Source organism: Ctenocephalides felis, unplaced genomic scaffold (genome assembly GCF_003426905.1).
Source record: "Ctenocephalides felis isolate EL2017-DRISC unplaced genomic scaffold, ASM342690v1 CF-g0.4_SCAFFOLD_00845, whole genome shotgun sequence".
NCBI classification, from domain to species: Eukaryota; Metazoa; Arthropoda; class Insecta; order Siphonaptera; family Pulicidae; genus Ctenocephalides; species Ctenocephalides felis.
In genome coordinates, this window is record NW_020536999.1 from 7,671,218 (window position 1) to 7,692,036 (window position 20,819).

Here is a 20,819-nt window from a genome sequence, read left to right on the forward strand (position 1 = left end):
ATATTAAGGACCACCCTAATTGTTTAGATTTCGTTTGAGTTTTATAATTCTTATTTGTTTGTTAAAACAGAAACATCTTGATGGCTTGTTGATGTTCTGTTTATCTGTATATATATATATATATATATATATATATGTACATTTAATATAAATTACTAAAATCAACGGGTATAAATAAACAAATCCATATCTCATTTGCATTTAATACAAGCCAACGACTTAGTCATTAGGTATTAATGCAATGTATTTGTAGATGTATATTATAATTTTAACAATATATAATAAAATGTTATAAATACAAACGAACAGAAGTGTATTAATACAAAAAAAATTTAAAATTCACCAAAATTTAATTAAGATATAATTTTAGTACATTAATAAAAGGCGAACCACTGAGTTGTCCTTTTAAAAATCTATGTTATTTGTCAAATTAATTACTCAATGTCTTTCTATATAGACAGATAGCAATTTATAAGAAAAAAAATTAAAATTCAATCAAATAAAATAAATATGCCTTAATCAAACCGCGATAAAACATACAATGTTTATTGATGCAAAAAAGATCTGATTATATTCATTACAAATTAGTTAAAAAATATATTTCAACCGTTTTTGAATTAAAATCTTTTTTAATAAGTGTTGTAATATATTTTATTTGATAATAATTAATTTATGCAATTGATTTTGTCGAGTCTATTATACAACTTCTACACTAAATAAATTCTATAATAATATATGTTAAAAAAATGTACGAAACTTTTAATTGAATTGCGGACTATCTAAATGTTAATATTAAGTGCTAAAACTTTCAGGAAATTTTTTAAAATCATTTTGGAAGCATTTGAGCTCCTGGGAGCAAAGAAATTCGAAAATGTCCATATTAAGGACCACCATAATTGTTTAGATTTCGTTCGAGTTTTACAATATGTATAAATAAATAAATAATCAAATAATTAAATAAATCAATTATTTTTTATCTCATTTGCTAGATAAATAAATCTGTGAAACTTTTCTGTATAAACAAGTTTGTTTTCTTCGAATTGTTCGAATCAAAAAAAAATTCGTGTCGGACATCACTAATTTCAACGCGCTCGGAATAGTAATTTATTTTCAATCGTAATTTTAAAGTATACGGAGTTGCTGTAGAGATCTATAATATTAGACAACATTGTTCACAAATTATTTTTGTATAATTTTGTTAAATATTTCGTTTAAATCGGACAAGTATTTTAAAAGTTACAGCAGATTTTATAAATAAACGCATAGATCGGATAAATTCAACGCGCTCAGAATGACAATATATTTTCAAGGATGATTTTAAAGTATACCGAGTTGATGCAAAGCTATATAATATTAGACAACATTGTTTACAAATTAATTTTGTATATTTTTGTCAAATATTTCATTTAAATCGAACAAGTAGTTAAAAAGATACAAGTGATTTTATAAATATATGCACAGATGCAATAAACTTGATGTACTATAGTTGAAGACACGTAATTGCGTGTAGACTATTTTCAATTGACATTTTTAAGTACGCCGAGTTGTTTTAGGATTTTACAATGTTAGAAAATGTTATATATAATTTAATTTTCTATAATTTTTTCAAAGATTTCATTTAAATCGGACAAGTAGATTGAAAGATACAACAGATTTTATAGATAAACGCATAGATGTAATAAATTCAATGCATTCAGAATAATAATATATTTTCAATAGTAATTTTAAAGTATACCGAGTTACTTTACGATACTGCAATATAAGAAAAAGTTTTTTATAATTTAATTTTGTATAGATTTTCCTAATATTTCACTTAAATCGGACAAGTAGTTTGAAAGTTGCAATTGATTTTATAAATAAATGCACACGTTCAATAAAGTTGATGTACTATGCACCCAGTTCTTAGTACCAATTTTATTTTTACTTATTTATACCAGTAGTCCATTTTCAATTTTATTTTTAAGTTGCTGTAGTATTTTATAATGTATAGAAATGTATTGTTTGTATAATTTCATACAAATTTGTCGAAAATTTCGTTGAAATCGAACAAATACTTCAAAGGCACGCAAATTTCATAAATAAATGCAAGTTGCAAAACTACATTTTGACGCACCAAATTATTTCACAATATAAGAAATTTTAGTTTATAACTTAATTGTTAAATAGTGCATATGCATATACATGTTATAATAATACATATTACATAAACAATGCAGATATTACATGCAATGTAATATGTATGTTATACACATGTTATATGACAAAAACTATAAGCTATCCACTAACCTGCAAATTGTGTACAAATCCTTCCCGAGCATCGTCTTCATATTTTTGCACAAATCACGCACAAACACTGATTTTTGAACACTCAAATGATTTAAAACTTAAAACTTGAAAAGCAAACATTTATTAATAACTTATTACGTTAAAAGACTATTATTAAAACTAAATAAAATAAAATAAATGTGCAAGAACCGTTTCTTCTTTGCAGCTGTCAGAATAATTTCGTTACGAATGACCTGAAGTATCCGGCAAAAGTTGACAGCTGAAGTTGGGTACAGATTGGTATTAATTGGAATAACGAACTTAGCCACGGAAGACATTTTGTTTTGGCACGACTTTTAAATATATCGATAATTGAATGATAATTGTATTATGCACATAAATAATAACTGTCGACTTTAATAATCTTTTAAATATCGTTCGCTCACTGCACTTTAACTGTTGACAAAAATAACAACAAAAATGTCTCCATCAACTTAGAATCCCTAACCTAAAAATACATAATAATATATAATCTGTCCTTCAATGATGACAACCGCTCTCCTAGCAATGGATTTTTGACCGTTACTTTCAAATATCACTAAACATGATAAATAATATATCTTATATATAAAATTCTTCTGTAATGATGTATGTAAATATACTCCTCAACGATTATTCGGATTTTAAAAAATCTTTCTGAAGTTTGTTAATGGATTTTTTTAGGATGTATGATTATAAAAATATAGTAATATTGTAGAAATAAATAGAAAAAAATGCAATAAACGACATTGAAAATATTTAATACATTGCTTGGCATTGAAAACAGATGAAAACGATCATCTGAAAAAAATTTCAATTTACTTATGAGCCTAGACAATATTAGAATATGTATTACAAATTCATGATTATGAATAAGAAAAATATAGTAATATTGTAGAAATAAATAGAAAAAAATGCAAAAAGACGACATTGAAAATATTTTATATATTGCTTGGCATTGAAAACAAATGAAAACTACAAAAATTTCAATTTACTTATGAGCCTAGACAATATTAGAATATGTATCACAAATTCATGATTATGAATAAGAAAAATGTAATGTCTACATTATTATTGCCAAAAAAACAGCTGAGATGTACCAGAAATTAAAATAATATAATATACAGTATATGTTTGGCAGATTGAATGATATACATATGAACAGGATTTGACAAATTAATTCACTCATATATGACAAATTTAGGAAATATATAATTTTTTTTGCATTGTTTACTAATCTTTGCACAATATTTTTGAAAAACGTTATAAATTTCACTTTAAAACAACAAATTGGGAATTAAAGATGAATACATACACTTTGTCTGTCGGGTCACCTAGTATATATAGATATATATATATATATATATATATATATATATATATATATATATTGTATGATTCTGAATTTGATGTTGACACATGTATTAACAAAGTCTAGTAATCGGGCATAACATCAATAAAAAACATGAATTTATTTCTAAATTTATTTTAAATTCATACGTTTCGGCTATAATCCTAGCCTTCATTCAGTGGAAACTAGAAATAAAATTAAAAACTAAAACAATTGAATTGGAGTGAAAAGAAAAATATGGATTATTAAAATTTTCCAATTTAACACTAAGATTAACTAATTGTAAATACTATTTACTATCTTATTTTTTTTTCACTCCAATTCAATTGTTTTTAGTTTTTAATTTTATTTTTAGTTTATGATACTAATTGATTACTTAATAGATATTAATCTTTTTCATGACTATTTTAAATACTTTTTATAATGATGATTGTAAAAAGTTTTAAAAAAATATAATCTTTACTTATTCATTTATATATGTACAGATCATATAAATATATATAATACATTATACATACAACTGAATATTTTTGTCATATATAATATATATAGGACATATAATATATATATATATATATATATATATATATATTAAGTATATATATAATATAATATATATACTTAAATATATTTTATAATACTATTACCCTATTAATCACTTTCCTCCTCGCTTTCCTCGCTGGCCTCTTCAAGCCATTCGACAAGTTTAGACAATAATTTCTGCAAATCATCATCTAATAAATTGTTCCAAGCAATGATGCAATCCTCGCTTACAACATCAGCATCATATAAATAATGAACTATTTTCGATAGACCTGTCTTCACAAAAGCATGTGTCTCACACGAATCCTAAGAGGAAGATGAGATTGTAATAGAAAAAAGTCGAATAAAGTCAGAAGAAGTAAAAATACGGAGGGATACGTTCCAGATAAAAAATCCGCAAATACAGAATGGCATTTTATATAGGATTATAAGGAATACTTTCCAAGATGGCAAAGTAATCCGAAAATAATAAAAAAATCCGCAAATAAAGGGTGGCATTTTATATGGAATTATAAGAGATATGTTCCAAAATAACAAAATAAAAAAGTACTATTATTTAATGTGCAATATCTTAAGTATAAGAGATCCCATGTTAAATTTAATTAGTAACTAGTTAGGTAATGATATTTTGCCTTGAGGCAAGTTACATGAACTTCCCGATATGTGTAAATAATCAACTTAATCAATAAAAAATAAATGAATTTATGAGTGATTAAAAGTATTCCGAGTGGATTTATTACACATAAAATTGAAAACGAACAAACACGTTAACTCGGAGTATTTTCTAAGAGCAAATTTTTACAAATCAACATTATTTATAATTGAACCAGTTTCCGTAGGCCTTTAATGAATTAATATGTTCATTAAGACCAAGTACTCTATCGTTATATCAAGTAAATCGACTAATTTTAATTTTAACAAACGTCAAAAAAACTACTAATTTTTTCAAACTTTGATGAATTTTTAAAATTAAACTACTTGTCGTAAGGACGTAATATTTCATTAAGTTCTATAAGATCATGATATATATCGCCAAAAAAAGTTCCATGAAAATCGGCTAGATTTTTTTTTCAACAATTAATTTCAAGAAAACGGCTCGGTAGGTTTTCACCTAAAACTAATCAGAATTATTCCCAACTAATATCTTTCGAACAGTTTTTGATTTTTTAAAATCGATTCGGTAGTATGAGCTTAAATGTGGACGAAAAATTTAACATTTTTTTTCCAAATTACAAAGGAACGGCTCGGCCGATCGTCGCACAAAACTGAGAAACGATAATCCTCATCGAGATACATCAAATGGTTTTTTCAATTTCTGAGATCGGTTCAGGCGTTTTTGAGCAAACGTCGATGAAAGGTCTAATTTTGACAAATGACAAAAACACGATACTAATTTGGCCAATCCTTGAAGAATTTTTAAAATTAAACGACTTGTCGTAGGGCCGTAATATTTTAGTATGATCTACAAGACTATGGTATCTACCATCAAAAAAATAATAATAATTTTTTAACACTTTATTACAAGAAAACGGCCCGGCCAATCTTTAGCAAAAACTAATCAGCACGATTTCCAACCAATATCATTCGAACGGTTTTTGAATTTTCAAAATCGATTCAGAATTGCGGACTAACACGTGGACGGAGATTTTTTCACTTTTCTGCTATTTACAGAGAAACGGCTTGGCCGGTCGTCGCGCAAAAATGATAAACGCTAGTCCTTATTGAGATACGTCAAATGGCTTTTAGATTTTTGAAATCGGTCCAGCCGTTTTTGAGAAAACGTCGATTTACAGTGAAAAATCTGTTAACACACACACCACACACACTTTTTCTAAATTCTATCTCATGACTTGAAACGTCGAGACAACATAAAATTAGCGAATCGCAATTTTTGATGAAAACATAAACTTCTCCTTCGGGAAAGTAAACTATAACTAGTAATATATATATATTGTTAGCGAAATATATTGTGTGAATGTTTGAATGCATGTTTGAATATGGCGCGGATCATGACAGTTCCGTGCAGTTGGTAAGACTTGAGAGTATGTGTGCAGTTGGCATTATTGACAGTACGTATTGAAAGCGTAGAGACGAACTGGTGAGATATTATAATAAAAGTTAAAGAATACTGCACCGTGTTGTTTTAATTTATAGAGTCCTGACAAATAATTAATTATAGAGAATATAGACAATATATATATATATATATATATATATATATATATATATATATATATATTAATCTACTACTGACCTCTATCGCCTTCAAACAGTCGTTCATAGCATCGGTTCCCTTTATATAGTTCAGCATAACCGGGGTGAAATATTTCAATACTTCCATCGTAGTCGCCAGTTTCTCTTGAGAATTCTGAATTTGTGGTAAGCTAAATAGCGCCCTGATAACGAAATAGTTGACCTCGTTCAGTGCCATATTGTAGGCGTATCTTGATGAATTTATTTCCAGAATTAAATAGTCGCAGTTTAGACGCTCGTCGAAGCCTCGGGCCAGACTGTCGATGACTTCAGAGAGGAAAACTGAAATAGAAGAAGATAATTGATATATCTTATATATGAAAATGAATCGCAAAATGTGTTGGTAAGCGCATAACTCAACAACGCCTGAACCAATTTGGCCAATTCTGTTTTTAAAATGTTCGTTCAAGTCCAAGGATGGTTCTTACGGCGAGTCAAAATCAAATAATTGCCGGGAAAACCCTAAACACAGCCCTTTTCTTTTTCACATACAAACGTTTTCTAACTAAAACGTAGAATCAATTTGAGCTTTATTGCAATTATATAAAGTTCATATCAAATTACAAGCACTCACTGTATACTCCTTCTAAACGATTATTCGGATTTTGATAAATCTTTCTGAAGTTTGTTAAGGAAATTTTCTAGGATGTATGTGATTATAAAATACTGGGATTCATGCGCAATATTGTAGAAATAAATAAAAAAAATGCAAAAAACGACATGTCATTGCTTGCATCGAAAACAAATAAAAACTGTCATCCGCCAAAAATTTCAATTTACTTATGAGCCTAGACAATATTAGAATATGTATGATAAATTCATGATCATGAATAAGAAAAATGCAATGTCTACATTATTATTGCCAAAAAGCAGCTGAGATGTGCCAGAAATTAAAATATAAGATACAGTATATGTATGGCAGATTGAATGATTCACATATGAAGAGGATGTGCTAAATTAATTCACTTAAAATATGAAATTAAGTAAAGTATAAGTTATTATATAACGAATTGCCAAACGATATTAAGATGACCAATGATGACAATAAATTTAAAGGAAAAATAAAGAAATACTATAAAGAAATTGAAGACAAAGAAGACTGAATGGCTATATATAAAGATAGAGATGTTTTAATTATAATAGATATTATAATAATAAAATAGATATTATAGTCAAATGAAATGTATATACAAAATATGAAAACTGTTTTTCATAATCTCTCATACCAGGCACCTCTGACTGAGATATGAAAATAATGTATATATATAAATAAAAAAAAGTAATAATCAAGGCCGTTCCTGCCTTGAATTTAAGAAATCTATCATTTCTTTGCCTCTTTTACTAATCTTTGCACAATGTTTTTAAAATAAGTTAAAAATTTCACTCAAAAAAAACAAATGGGAAAGTAAAGATGAATACATACAATTCGGCCCTTACGATATCAATTAAGAGAAGTTTAAGATGCAATTTTGGATATCTTAAATAACAAAAAATTGAATTAAAATAATCCAACATGAAGTGCCAGTGGTATGTTATGATTATGTTTAATAATGAAATGCTAGAATTTTTTTTGCTCTCTATGATTTGCTTAATAGTATAAATCACATAAAATGCCCAAAATAAATAAGTAAAATGTTTCAAAAGCCAAATATTAATTAATGATAATAATTTTAATAATAAACTGTTGAAACAGGTAAAATAATTGAAAGGGGGGTTGAGGACCCCGGGAGCGTCCCTGCTAATAATGTATATTAAATTATAACTAAGAAAAATGTAATTTAGATTTTATAATTACCAAAAACCAGTTAAAATATGATACGAAATTATGAAAATTACAGGCAACATTATTGGAGCAATTATTTTGGGTGGAAAAATCCAAGGTAATATTGCACTTTTATCGCGGATAATATAATTTTTTTTGAATTTATCATACCGTTCAAAAGACTTCAATTTCCATAACATAGTATGGAAATTGAGACTCAGCATTTTATTTAGAGCAGTTCTACATTTAACATCGCTAATATTGATGTATATGCATTTTAGTGTAAAAAGTAATTTAAAAAACAATAATTATTATTTTTAGGCAAACAATATGTATGAGTATAGGATATTAAAAAATTGTAGGCGTGGGTACAGGACAACGTCTGCCGGAGTCATCTAGTATATATACATACACACACACATATATATATATATATATATATATGTGTATATATATATATATATATATATATATATAAAATATATATATATATTATATATATATTAAACAGACATATATAATTTCTATTACCGTTACTATCTTCCGGTACAGGACTCTTTCCGGCTTCGGAGACATCATCATCATCACTAGAAATATAATCACTCAAAGGACTACTCGGCCTAAGTTTTTCTAAAATGATTTTAGTCTCCTTTTTTTCTACTTTGTCATCATCATCGTCGCTGTCGCTGTCCAAATCCAAATTCGATATCGCAAATGCTTTATCGGCTAACCGAGTACAACGAATCTCTGAAAAATAAAGTTAATTATGAATATATATATATATATATATATATATATAAAGTAATTCCTTTACTACCTGCTTCATAATCGTCATCATGACACTGCACCAGCTTTTCCTCAACAAACATCTTCTCCGGTATAACAACTTTCTGTCCCAAAACACAACTTGATACATTTGATTTAGTCTTCAGGTGGCTTCCAAAGCCTATCACAGAATTCTCAACATTGCAATCGTCCTCGACAACGGTTCCATCGAATAAATATGAATGCATAATTTTAACACGTTTTCCAATCCTACAATTCTTTCCAATGATCGAATTCGTGATGTAAGCTTGTTCTTGTATTTGAGAGTTTTCTGAAATCACGACGTCTTCTTTGAGATTAACAGACCTAGGAAAAACAAATATAATAAATCTTATATATAAAACTGTTCTGTACGGGTGTATGATTTGATACTTCTCCTAAACGATTATTCGGATTTTGATAAATCTTTCTGAAGTTTGTTAAGGGATTTTTTAAAAATTTAATGAACTATAAAACTATAGTAATATTGTTTAAATAAATGGCCAAAATTACAAAAAACCACTTATCATTGTTTGACATTGAAAACATTTGAACTGTCATCTGCTAGAAATGTCGATTCATTTGAAATTTGAATTTAGCAGAAATTATGAGTCTAAACAATATTAGAATATAATATACAAGAAAAGTGTAATGTCTACATTATTATTGCCGAAAAGCAGCTGAGATGTGCCAGAAATTAAAATAAAATAAAATACAGTCAACAGTATATGTTTGGCAGATGAAATTATATAATTCAGTTTAATAAATAACGCAATTTTAAATTTATGCATGTCGCATTTTGGTTTACTTTACTAAATTATTTAACAATACAAAAAAATATTTCTACTTATAAAAAAAATTATTTAGAATTTTGTTTCATGTGACAAAAATTCATTCGTTTGTCATTGGATATGGAATATTTAGCAAGTTGATCTTAGGTGAATTAATTTGTAAAATCGAGTTCATATCAATCTAACATAAACAATCATGTTTATTAAATTATTAGTGAATTAGAGAAAAATATACTTTAGAAACTATAATTGCCAAAAAGCAACTAATATATCGTACGAGATTATGAAAATTATCAACTAAATTATTGAAGCAATTATGTTGTGTGGTAAAATCAAGTGTGATATTGTTCTCTTACCGCAGATACTCTATTATTGAAGTAAAACTTCTTTAGGCGCGACTAGGGTGTGAATCTGTGAAAATGCAACGGAAGTCCGTTACGTGATTGGTCGTCGTGTCGCGTGAGAGTGTTCTTTGATTGTATGCGTATACTTAGTGAAAATGATACAACAAATGAAAAATCTGTGCCGTGTAAGAAACGAATTGAAATAAATTGTATTATTCGCGGTTAATATATATTTTTAGAAATTATCTATATAGGCAAGACACATACTACAGCTGCTCAAAGAATGAGACTGTATCGCCAGCGAAATAGTCAAAAAAAAAACAAGCAGTCAATGGATGTATGTTAATTTTAATTACATGCCAAGTGAAACAAATTTTTTAGTTCAAATGTCAAAGCTTACAATTTCATTTTACTATAAATTTACTATAAATACTGAAGAATGAATTGACATTTATATTTATAACCTTAAACAAGAAATCAAGCACAACAATATTTTGTGTTTGCTGTGTATCATTTATATACAGATATACTTCATAATAGACATATATGCAGTTTATTTATTGATAGTGTTAATAAAATTACTCAAGATTGTTTATATAACGGCTGTCCACTGTGTGAAAGAATATTATAGAATTTAGTAATCAGCAATTGCTTCATTTCTCTAATAAAGGTTCAAGTCCCAAATGCTAATTACAATGACAAACCGATCATGTCATATTTGAAGTATGATTTTAATTACATTATTGTTTTCAAATATTATAAATATTTTTAATGCTATTATGAATATATAATTTATAATTTATTATTATATAAATATGTAAAATGTTTGGCATTAAAAAATGTGTGCATTGTGAGTGTTATCATATTACTAAGAAACATGAATCAAAATTGTTATATGATGTATTTATTTCAAACTTAAATGCCATCTCATAAAATAGCAAAACAGTTTTACTTCAATTGCATGTGAACCTTATGCGCACTATTCTTTTTTCTAAATTTCTTATACTGCTTATGCTAAGACCATAAATAAATCACAAAGGCAGGACATCGAATAGGATATTAAAAAGTATACGTTAAGATATTAAAATACTTGGATCTTTTGAATTGTAGACGTGGGCACAAGACAACGTCTGTTGGGTCATCTAGTATATATATATATATATATATATATATATATATATATTTATATATATATATATATGAAAGTACTCACCTGCCAAGAACTGATGTCGATGATTTGTATATATTATTCTTCAACGTCATATATACTTGTTTGAATAATGAAATTCCCATATTCGGTACTAAAGGATATGTCCATCTGTTTACAATATCATGGCTGAAAAAAAAAATTATGATTAGTCAAACTAATTAGACTCTGTGTTAAATTGCAATTTTGGACTCATTGTGTTTTTATTAAACTGAATTATATAATTTCATCAGCCAAACATATACTATTGACTGTATCTTATATTATTTTAATTTCTGACACATCTCAGCTGCTTTTCAGCAATAATAATGTAGACATTACATTTTTCTTGTATATTATATTCTAATATTACTTAGGATCATAATTTCACATAAATTTCAAGAGAATTGACATTTCTAGCAGATGGCAGTCAATGTTAAACAATTATTGTTTTTTTGTCATTTTTGTCATTTATTTCTACAATATTACTATAGTTTTATCGTTCATTAAATCTTAAAAAATTTCTTTGACAAACTCTAAAAAGATTTATCACGATCCGACCATGAAGATACAACCGTGCAGAAGAATTTTATATATAAGATTTATTATAATTGTTAAATTAAAAGCAATTACCTCACAAGTTGATACATTTGCCAATTATCAACCCTCGCAGCATAACTATTATGAGTCAATGGATAACAATACAAAGTGCTCCCTAAAATTTCTTCATTGATTAATAACCCTCTGATAAAATCATCTCGAGTTTGAAAATCAAAGTTGTCTGTAAACAATGATAAGAAAACAGGAGAACAGATGGCAATTCCTGGATCTTGTACATCATGGTGCATTTCTACTTCTGGGTGATCCAAGATCACTTCCTAAAACAAATTCAATTGATAATTTGCCTTGTACAAATGTAGTATTACTATTTATATTTACTAACCAGTGGCAACGTTATATTCCTCTGTTTCTTTTCAGGCCTTTGATGATATAAAATTCTATTATTAGAAGCATCCAGTGCTAAAATAACATCCTCAGAACACGACTGTCCATATCCGGTTGTTGTATAAACTAGAGTCATTGCAGCACCTTTATCCTTCTTACATTGTTGTCTAAAAAATAAAAAATAATTAAGATGCGATACATGATAATGTTAACTTAAATGAAGATATATACTTGTGAAATTCCATGACTTCTGATAAATTGACATTTGTGACTGTATTAGCTCCTAAAAGTACAAAATTTGATCTAAGTAATCCTTTGGCATCTAAATCTCTGATAGCATCTCCGAAGGAACGACAACCGTCAGAACTCACAATTTGTATGGAAAGTGTAAGAGACCAACTGTGACGTGATTCAATACTTGAACTATAAAAAACAAACAGCTAAATGTAGTTTATGTATTTTGTATATCAATATGGCTTTTACAATAACATACCTTATAAAGTCTTTAATTTTTTTAATATGTGTAGAACAAAATAAAAATACTTCTTGAATACCAGACAGAGATAGAGCCTCCAACGTGTAATCTAGTAGTGGTACATTTACTATTGGAACCAAAGCCTGGAAACAAAATTACAAATTGGTACTTGGTAAGTAATGAATTTTAAACAATATCTTTACAAAACCGCAGATTGTTCATATTACAATTCCACAACTTACTAAAGGCATTTCATCAGTCAAAGGAGCTAAATTTCTGCTGAAATTATCAGCCAAAACAACTGCCTGCAGTACATCTTCTTGTTGAACAGATTCTACTAAGTTTTTCTTTGCGTTTTTGTTACTCATTTTGCACAAATTTAATTTAAAAAATATATAAGTTTTGCACAACCTGCATTAACCTCAAAATGTTTGAACCAATTTGACGTTTAGATCAGTATTGCCAGATGAGAAAGATATTTATAACTAGAGACTTAATTTTGTATACCCAAAATTTTAATACTATTAATAAAACAATAATAATAAATAAATTATGATTTAAAGATTTCACGCTAATTTATTTGATAAATTCGAATAATTTGAATCGATAAAATGTATCTGACTTCTAGATTTTTCCTCTCTCGCTCGGTATAAATCATCTCCTCTGGCAACACTGCCAGTAATGACATTTGATAGCACACTTGGCATGTCAAATAATTTACAATTCCAACAATATTTATACATTTTCGTATAAATTTATTTATAATTTAAACAGTTTTGAAACGCCAGCATATGAATTAAACTCAATTCAGTCTTCCTAGAGATCGGGAATGTTTAACATATTAAATTCGAGGATCAATATTTCATTTAACCAGGACTTGTACTAGGATGGATTTTGGATCGTTATTACATGTAGCGAAAAAAAATGAAAATGTTAAAAAAGAGGTATTAATTTATTAGTGATAAATATAAGGAATCAGAATTTTAATGATTTATGAAAGGGCTTAGTCATAGTGTTATACCAGATTGAATTTTTGTTCGTTGAAAAATTTAGATTTTGTGGACAATGAGTGGATTTGAGTTGTTGAAAAAAATAATTTATACAATATTATATAATTAATTAATATGAGACTCTCTCTCTCTCTCTCTCTCTATATATATATATATATATATATATATATATAAATGAATGGTTTGTAATATAATTATTAAGTACTACTATACTATTTGTAATATTATGTACCAAGAAAATTTCACTTTTAAAGGACTATGTCATAAAGTTCTATTACCTTTTCGAACTCTTCTAATAGCATTAATACTAATGATCAGATCACATTCTTTTACATGATTCGTATTCAAATTCTTACATTTTTCAATGATTATTTAAAGAATTCTCTTTGTCTCTTCGACTTGGTTGATAGGATTTATACATATACGTGTATAGCCCAAGTGGTTTTGTATTCAATTTTAAAAATCACACATCAAATACTACTTCTCTATAAAACATATCAATATCAAATATTTCTATAACGTAAATTTACTCAAAATAATTTGGTTCCTCAGTCTTCACTCTGTTTATATTTCTATTTATAGAAGTGTTTTATTTCATTTCAATATTTCTTTATAGTCCATTCCACTTACAATTTTATTATACGACTTATTTGATTATTTATATTCTAACCTTTCATTTATAATTTTATTATATAACATTTTATATTACACTCACGATCATTTTATTATTTATATTAAATTTGATCATCATATATTTTACTATTAGATTTGTCATTATTAACTTCACGTAGTAGATCCCGTAGGATAAGTTATTGTAATCATCCAAAATCTTAAATGACCAATTTTTACATTTCTTCACGGTTCAAAGGTTTAAATTCAGTTTAATATTGTATATGAGTCATTTAATCGTAAGAAATATATCCTCAGATGGATTCATTAGTCATCTCTTGTTATTGTAAACATTTTCAAGTGTTTTGTGCGATAATATTGTGACTGTATATTTTATGAACGAATGCATATATAGTAATTATAATAATCTCTTTGAAATATTTTTAAAACAATTGTTATTAATCATTGATCAATATTTATTGATTATTGTTATTATTATGATTTTTTTACTCTTAAATATTTCTGGTACGAGAAGTTCTAGCAATTTGCCTAAGGCACGATGGCATGCAGCACTAGTTTTTTTTTAAATTAAAAAAAAAAAATTTTGAATATCGAAAATAATTCGAATTTTAATTGCAATTCTAGCTAAATTTCTAAAAATTCATTTATATACTTCAAATAAATAATTTTAACTTAGCAATTCAGTTTGTACAATACTTATAAATATTAGACAATGTTCTTTATTTTAAATTCGTTTTGTTTATTTGGTTCTCTGATATAAATATAAATTACAGTATTTATAATAATCTATTTGCAAACATTTAATATTCCTCGAACATTTCATTTCATTACGGTACGGAAAGTTCCAGCAGTTTGCCTTAAGGCACGATGCCATGCACCACTAGTTATATAATTAATAATTATAATTATTTTGAAAATTCATGTTGTTAAAAATTAAAACACACTTGTAAAAGTTCTTGAAAATGATCAAAATCTTGGATTTGTAACTTCAGTGTAGTATTGGTTGAAAAGAAAAACCTCTCGCTTTATATAATCCAAGGGCTGAAAAATTGGACAATTTCAATATAAATATTCAAAAATTTTTGTCATTCTTAAGACATTGCTTTTTAAATATTCTACAAGTTTTAAGACTCAAGATTTTTTTGCAAGCCTACATATCAAGACCTTCTTGTTAGGACACTCAGGACCAATATCACACTGAAGTTACAAATCCAAGATTTTGATCATTTTCAAGAACTTTTACAAGTGTTTTTTTTTTTTTAATTTTTAACAACATGAATTTTCAAATAATTATAATTTCACTGCTATATATGGAAACAGTGCTCTCCATACAAATAAGCACTGAAGATGGGTCAAATCAAGACCCGAAACGTAGAGTTTCCTGAATAAAAACATTTTCTTTCAATAAAACTGTTTTTAATTACTGGATGGATGCCCAAGAAGAATTTTATTATATTATTTCACCATCTGAAGAAAAACCTCTCCCTAGAATATATATAGATATATATATATATATATATATATATATATATAATATATATATATATATAACTTGTCTTTTCCTATTTTCAGGTCAAATACTACTCTACCAAATTCGAGCCTCCCAAAAAGGAGCAAAGGGACAAGACCCAACTATCTATTAACATCCAAAAGTTCCTCGCCAAGAAAGAGGAAGAAGAAAAACAAAAAGCCTTAGAAGCAAAACGCAAACGCGATGAACTCCTAGCTAAACGCGACCCCAAACTAAGAAAAAAGATCTTAAAACATCTCAAAGTATGCAAAGTGCAAACAAATCAGTCCTAGCTAGCCGATGCCATAGATAATGAAACACTGCTGTCACGATACAAGGCATGGAGCAACCAGACGAAGACGACTATGGATTCGTTTCTGAGGCTGCTTCTGCTTACCACAATAAAATTATGGAGAAATATTACAGCAAACCGGAGGAGAAGAAGTTTTCAGATCGTATAAAGAATGTTAACAACGATTTGACCGGGATAAAAGACAGAGTTCGTGCTGCAATAGAACGCGAAAAAGAAGAAGCTCTGTTGCCTCATAAGAGACACCGCAAGACCAAAGCTGAAATGGCTGCCTTAAACGGTGATGATAGTGGTTTGAATTTCGGCAGATCTGTTCTCGCAGATTGTTACAGCAATGAACCTGAAAAAAAGCTTGAAGTCGTCAAACCTAAACCCAAACGACCTCCGATGCCCCCGCCTTTGGATTACACACAATTACTTAAAATCGCGGAACAAAAGAAAGACGAACCTATCAAAATTGAACCTAAGATCGAGAAAAAAGAACCAGAGCGTTTGATGACCAGCAAAGAACGACGAGAGTTCGAAGAAATGCAGGCAAGGAAACAGGGACGTAAACAAAGAGACTTGGATCGCTTGCAAGCTATGAAAAACAAGTCAAAAGGTGCCAGCAGTAGTAAATCTAGTGAGGAACAAAAACCTAAACCGGTTGTAAACAATCCGAGTGGTAGAATTCCTAAACTTAACGGCTACAAACCGAAACCAGAAGCTGATCGGCAATCCAAACCTTTACCAAATGACCCTCAAATGCGACCAAAACCTAGCCAAATATCTAAAACCTAGTTTGAACAACTCAAATACGAAACCAATGATGAACGGTTCTGCAAAAAGTGCACCACAAAAGCAGATAGCAGATTCTAGAAGTTCTGTTAAAAGCTCAACACAAAAATTGAATGGAGATGTAAGAAGTAGTGATAAACTTCAAAGCAAACCAAGGACGGCGGATGGTTTAAATAAATCAAAGGAATTACCTCAAAAGTCTCGACCAGAAGTTGCATCCAGACCGGTGAACGGTGACTCAAAGCCTAAAATAGCCTCAAAAGGTACCATCACTTTCTTTCTCACTTTATCAATATAAGTTAATAATTAACTTCCCGTAGGGCAAGTTATAGTAATCGCAAAAAAATCGAAAATGAAAATTTTTGCATTTCTCGACGTTTCAAAACCTTCTGAACATTTTGGCATACTTTAGAAAAAATGTATGTATGTGTGTGTGTGCGTGCGTTTGTGTGTGTTTTTCTGTGCGTGTGTGCGGATAAAAATTTTCGTAGACGATTTCGGGAATGATTCAAAAAACATTTTACTTGTATTAACAAGATGAAGAACTGATCAAATTTTCAAGAAGGCAGGTCTAGCGGTTTCGGAGATCTAGTAAAAAAAAGTTAAAAAAAAATGCCATTTGGACATTTGACCTGAATGATTATTAGACAAATGCACATCAAATTATCAGATATTTTATATAGAGATTTTAACAATAAGTATGAATTTTGTTTGCATTCCTATGGGTTCCGTACCAATGCTTATCAATTAGAAAGCGACGCGGCGCCTATGCGCTTCGATATTTCGTCTCTATGCAGTTAAAGCAGTACGATTGCTTTGAAAAAAAGTTCAGAATTTCCAAAATTTTTCAAAATGAATTTTTCTTCCAAGTCTTTTTTTTTCAAAAAAAAGTAAATTTTAGTCAAAAATTTATAGTTTCTCAAAAATCTAATTTTTTCAGAGCAAATTTTTTTCAAAAATGTTAATCTTTTTAAAAAAAAAAAATTTTGGTACGAAAAGTTCCAGCAATTTGCCTTAAGGCACGATGCCATGCGCCCCACTAGTTAATATAATTAATTATTATTTCTTCTAGGTAATCCCAATCCAAGACAATTTCCTCCTGCCGATACAAAAGCACCAAGTCGACAATTTCCACCAAGTGACACAAAACCCAAAAGTCGTCCGTTTCCGCCCCCTGATACAAAACAAACAACACGCCAATTTCCACCGAATGACATCAAGGGCACCCGACAGTTTCCACCGAATGATCTCAAATCGAGCAGACAATTTCCACCAAAGGATGTTCGACCTGCTGGGTCGAAGAAGAAAATTGTCGCTAGCAAAAGTAAGGAGGAAATATATATATATATATATATTATATATATATATATATATATGTATATATACTAAGGTGGTCCTTAATATGGACATTTTCGAATTTTTTTGCTCACAAGGTCTCAAATGCTTGGCTCAAATGCCAAATTATTTTTGGCCAATGCGTCGAATAAAAATATAAACAATAAAATAATTTCTCTATTGAACTAGTTTCGACACTATGTTTGTGTCATCTTCAGCAAATTCTGTGAATATTTATATAAAATATTAAAGAGAATATTATATATGTAACATGAATACACTTTTTTTTTAAATATATATAGAAAAATAAATGCCTGTTAGAACTTTACAATTTTTTTTTCGATTAATAGCTTTAATTAAATTTAAGTTTAAATAAGAATAATTGGAAAGTTTTAACCTGATATGTTGTCTGTACTTTCTAATTATTCTTCTTTAAGTTTAAAATTAATTAAAGTTATTAATAGAAAAAAAAATTTTTAATTTGAGAAAATTCTAACTATAAATTATTTTTATTTTATTATATTTAAAAATTCTAATTGTTATTTATTAATAGAAAATATTATTTGTATACATTTCATATTTATTTATTTCTATCATATGTTATAATACTCTATAATTTCATATTCAAAATATTGCAGATTAGTTCAGTAATCATGTAGTAATGATTATTAAATAATGTTAATAAGTTAAATAACATATATAATAACTATTTACCTTACGCCACGATCTCTTCATTCCAAATTAAATGTTTTCTCCTCAAAATTTAACCAAAAAAGTAAAAACGATTATCTCCGTATTTACAAACATGTCAGTTAAACAAACATGGCGTCAACATGAAGTTAGTTACAATTAACCATAGCCTGAACAACGTTTAGATCCGCTGTGGCGCGAATATTCAAATTCAAATATACATATAAATAATTATATATTACTATTTCTTTTATCTCAGGGAGAATTTTGGACGACGACGACAGTGAATATGATTCGGAACTTGACGATTTTATTGACGACGGGCCAGAAGATGGAAATGACTATTCAAAATACATTAAAGATATATTCGGATATGACAAATCAAGGTAGGTTTTAATTATATAATTATATTATAATTATATTATTGATATTGTGTACAAATTTAAATGCTTTCTTTGTGTGTGTGCGCGGAAAAAAAATTATAGAAGGTAATAATATTATTAATGATGATACATAGTAGATTTTGTTTTTGGTAGATGATATTTATGAGTATTTTTTTGGTTAATGATGATGTAAATTATATTTGTAATTTGTTTTTGTAGATACCGGGACGAAGATGATGATGATATAAATATGGAATCAAACTTTGCTCAAGTTATGAGAGAAGAATATATTAGTAAAAAAATTGGTAAGTGTATATATATATATATATATATATTATGTTTATTATTATTATTATTACTATTTTATTTCTTTCCAGGAATAATGGAAGATCTAGAAGACATGAAAATGGAAGCGATGGAGAAAAAGATGAAAGCCAAGAAGAAAAGACTAAAATAGTGTTAACATTTTTCTTTATTTTATCACAGATTTATATTTTGTAATATATATTATCATTATGTTTGTTTATTTAAATTTAACACCGATATGCGTGTTATGCATGAAAAAGGACACGACATAGATAAATTGATCTATCTAAAATTAGTTATAGTAAAATATTTATTTTCATAACAAAGATTCACATGTATATAAACTAATAGAAAAAGGTTGTAGGTGAAAAATGATCTTTTGCGGGACCAAATTATGAATTAAAACATTCGGTACCAGTGCATTTAGTAATAGAACCCGCTCTTGAACATTAAAGTTATTATGTAATGAGTTGTTTAGAATTGTGTTTTTGTATGCTATTGCCAAATTTGAAATCACAATAAATATTTATAAAGGAAGTAGTATAATTATTTACATCAACATTAACATGTAACATGTATAAATATGAAATTTGTTTTATCACTTTATATAAATAAATTTATATAAACTCCAAAAACTTAATAGATTTAAAGATATATATATATATATATATATATATATATATATATATATATAAATGGTTCTGAATATTGACATTTTCGAATATCTTTGCTCCCAGGGCTTATGTGCTTCAAAATTAATATAAATAAATTCTCTAAAAGTTTTAGCTCTTAATATTAACATTTAGATAGTCCGCAATTCAATTAAAAGTTTTGTATATTTTTTTTTAACATATATCATCATGTAAATTCTGGTACCATCTGTGATAGCAGACTTGTAATTTTGATGGCAATTTATTACTGATAATATGAGTGTAAAAATCACCAATTAAATAAATATTTAACTGCAGAATTAATTTCGATGCCATAATGAATAGATTTAATTAGAGGTTAAGTGATTTAGAAATATTTTTAAGTGTTATAATATTTGGACAAGAATTTACTTAATGACATGTGTTAATAACAAATATAAGAAACTTTTAATTGAATTGC

At 27.7% G+C, this 20,819-nt stretch overlaps 2 protein-coding genes across 2 annotated transcripts; one reads left to right on the top strand and one right to left on the bottom strand.

Moving 5' to 3' along the window:
* Positions 1-4,306: 4,306 nt before the first annotated feature.
* Positions 4,307-13,160, bottom strand: LOC113363169 (translation initiation factor eIF-2B subunit epsilon-like). Its single transcript, XM_026605648.1, has 10 exons — positions 13,001-13,160; positions 12,777-12,901; positions 12,515-12,706; positions 12,282-12,450; positions 11,972-12,216; positions 11,366-11,488; positions 9,031-9,344; positions 8,745-8,960; positions 6,453-6,733; positions 4,307-4,504 (listed from the first exon to the last, which is right to left on the bottom strand). Exons 1-10 carry the CDS (start codon positions 13,124-13,126, stop codon positions 4,307-4,309), a joined length of 1,989 nt encoding a protein of 662 aa, XP_026461433.1. The 5' UTR covers positions 13,127-13,160.
* A 326-nt stretch (positions 13,161-13,486) lies between these two features.
* Positions 13,487-20,240, top strand: LOC113363170 (protein SPT2 homolog). The gene is given in 8 exon segments (XM_026605649.1): positions 13,487-13,702; positions 15,971-16,223; positions 16,226-16,957; positions 16,959-17,258; positions 18,068-18,319; positions 19,280-19,406; positions 19,623-19,708; positions 19,781-20,240. Coding segments are annotated over 8 exon segments (1,887 nt in total). The 5' UTR covers positions 13,487-13,645; the 3' UTR covers positions 19,861-20,240.
* The last annotated feature ends 579 nt before the right edge of the window (positions 20,241-20,819 follow it).

Coding starts and splice junctions, on each gene's coding strand:
- LOC113363169 (XM_026605648.1), bottom strand. CDS start 13,126: ATGAGTAACAAAAACGCAAAGAAAAACTTAGTAGAATCTGTTCAACAA. Junction 12,707..12,776: donor AAAATTAAAGACTTTATAAG/GTATGTTATTGT, acceptor TGTTTTTTATAG/TTCAAGTATTGAATCACGTC. Junction 12,217..12,281: donor GGAATATAACGTTGCCACTG/GTTAGTAAATAT, acceptor AATTTGTTTTAG/GAAGTGATCTTGGATCACCC.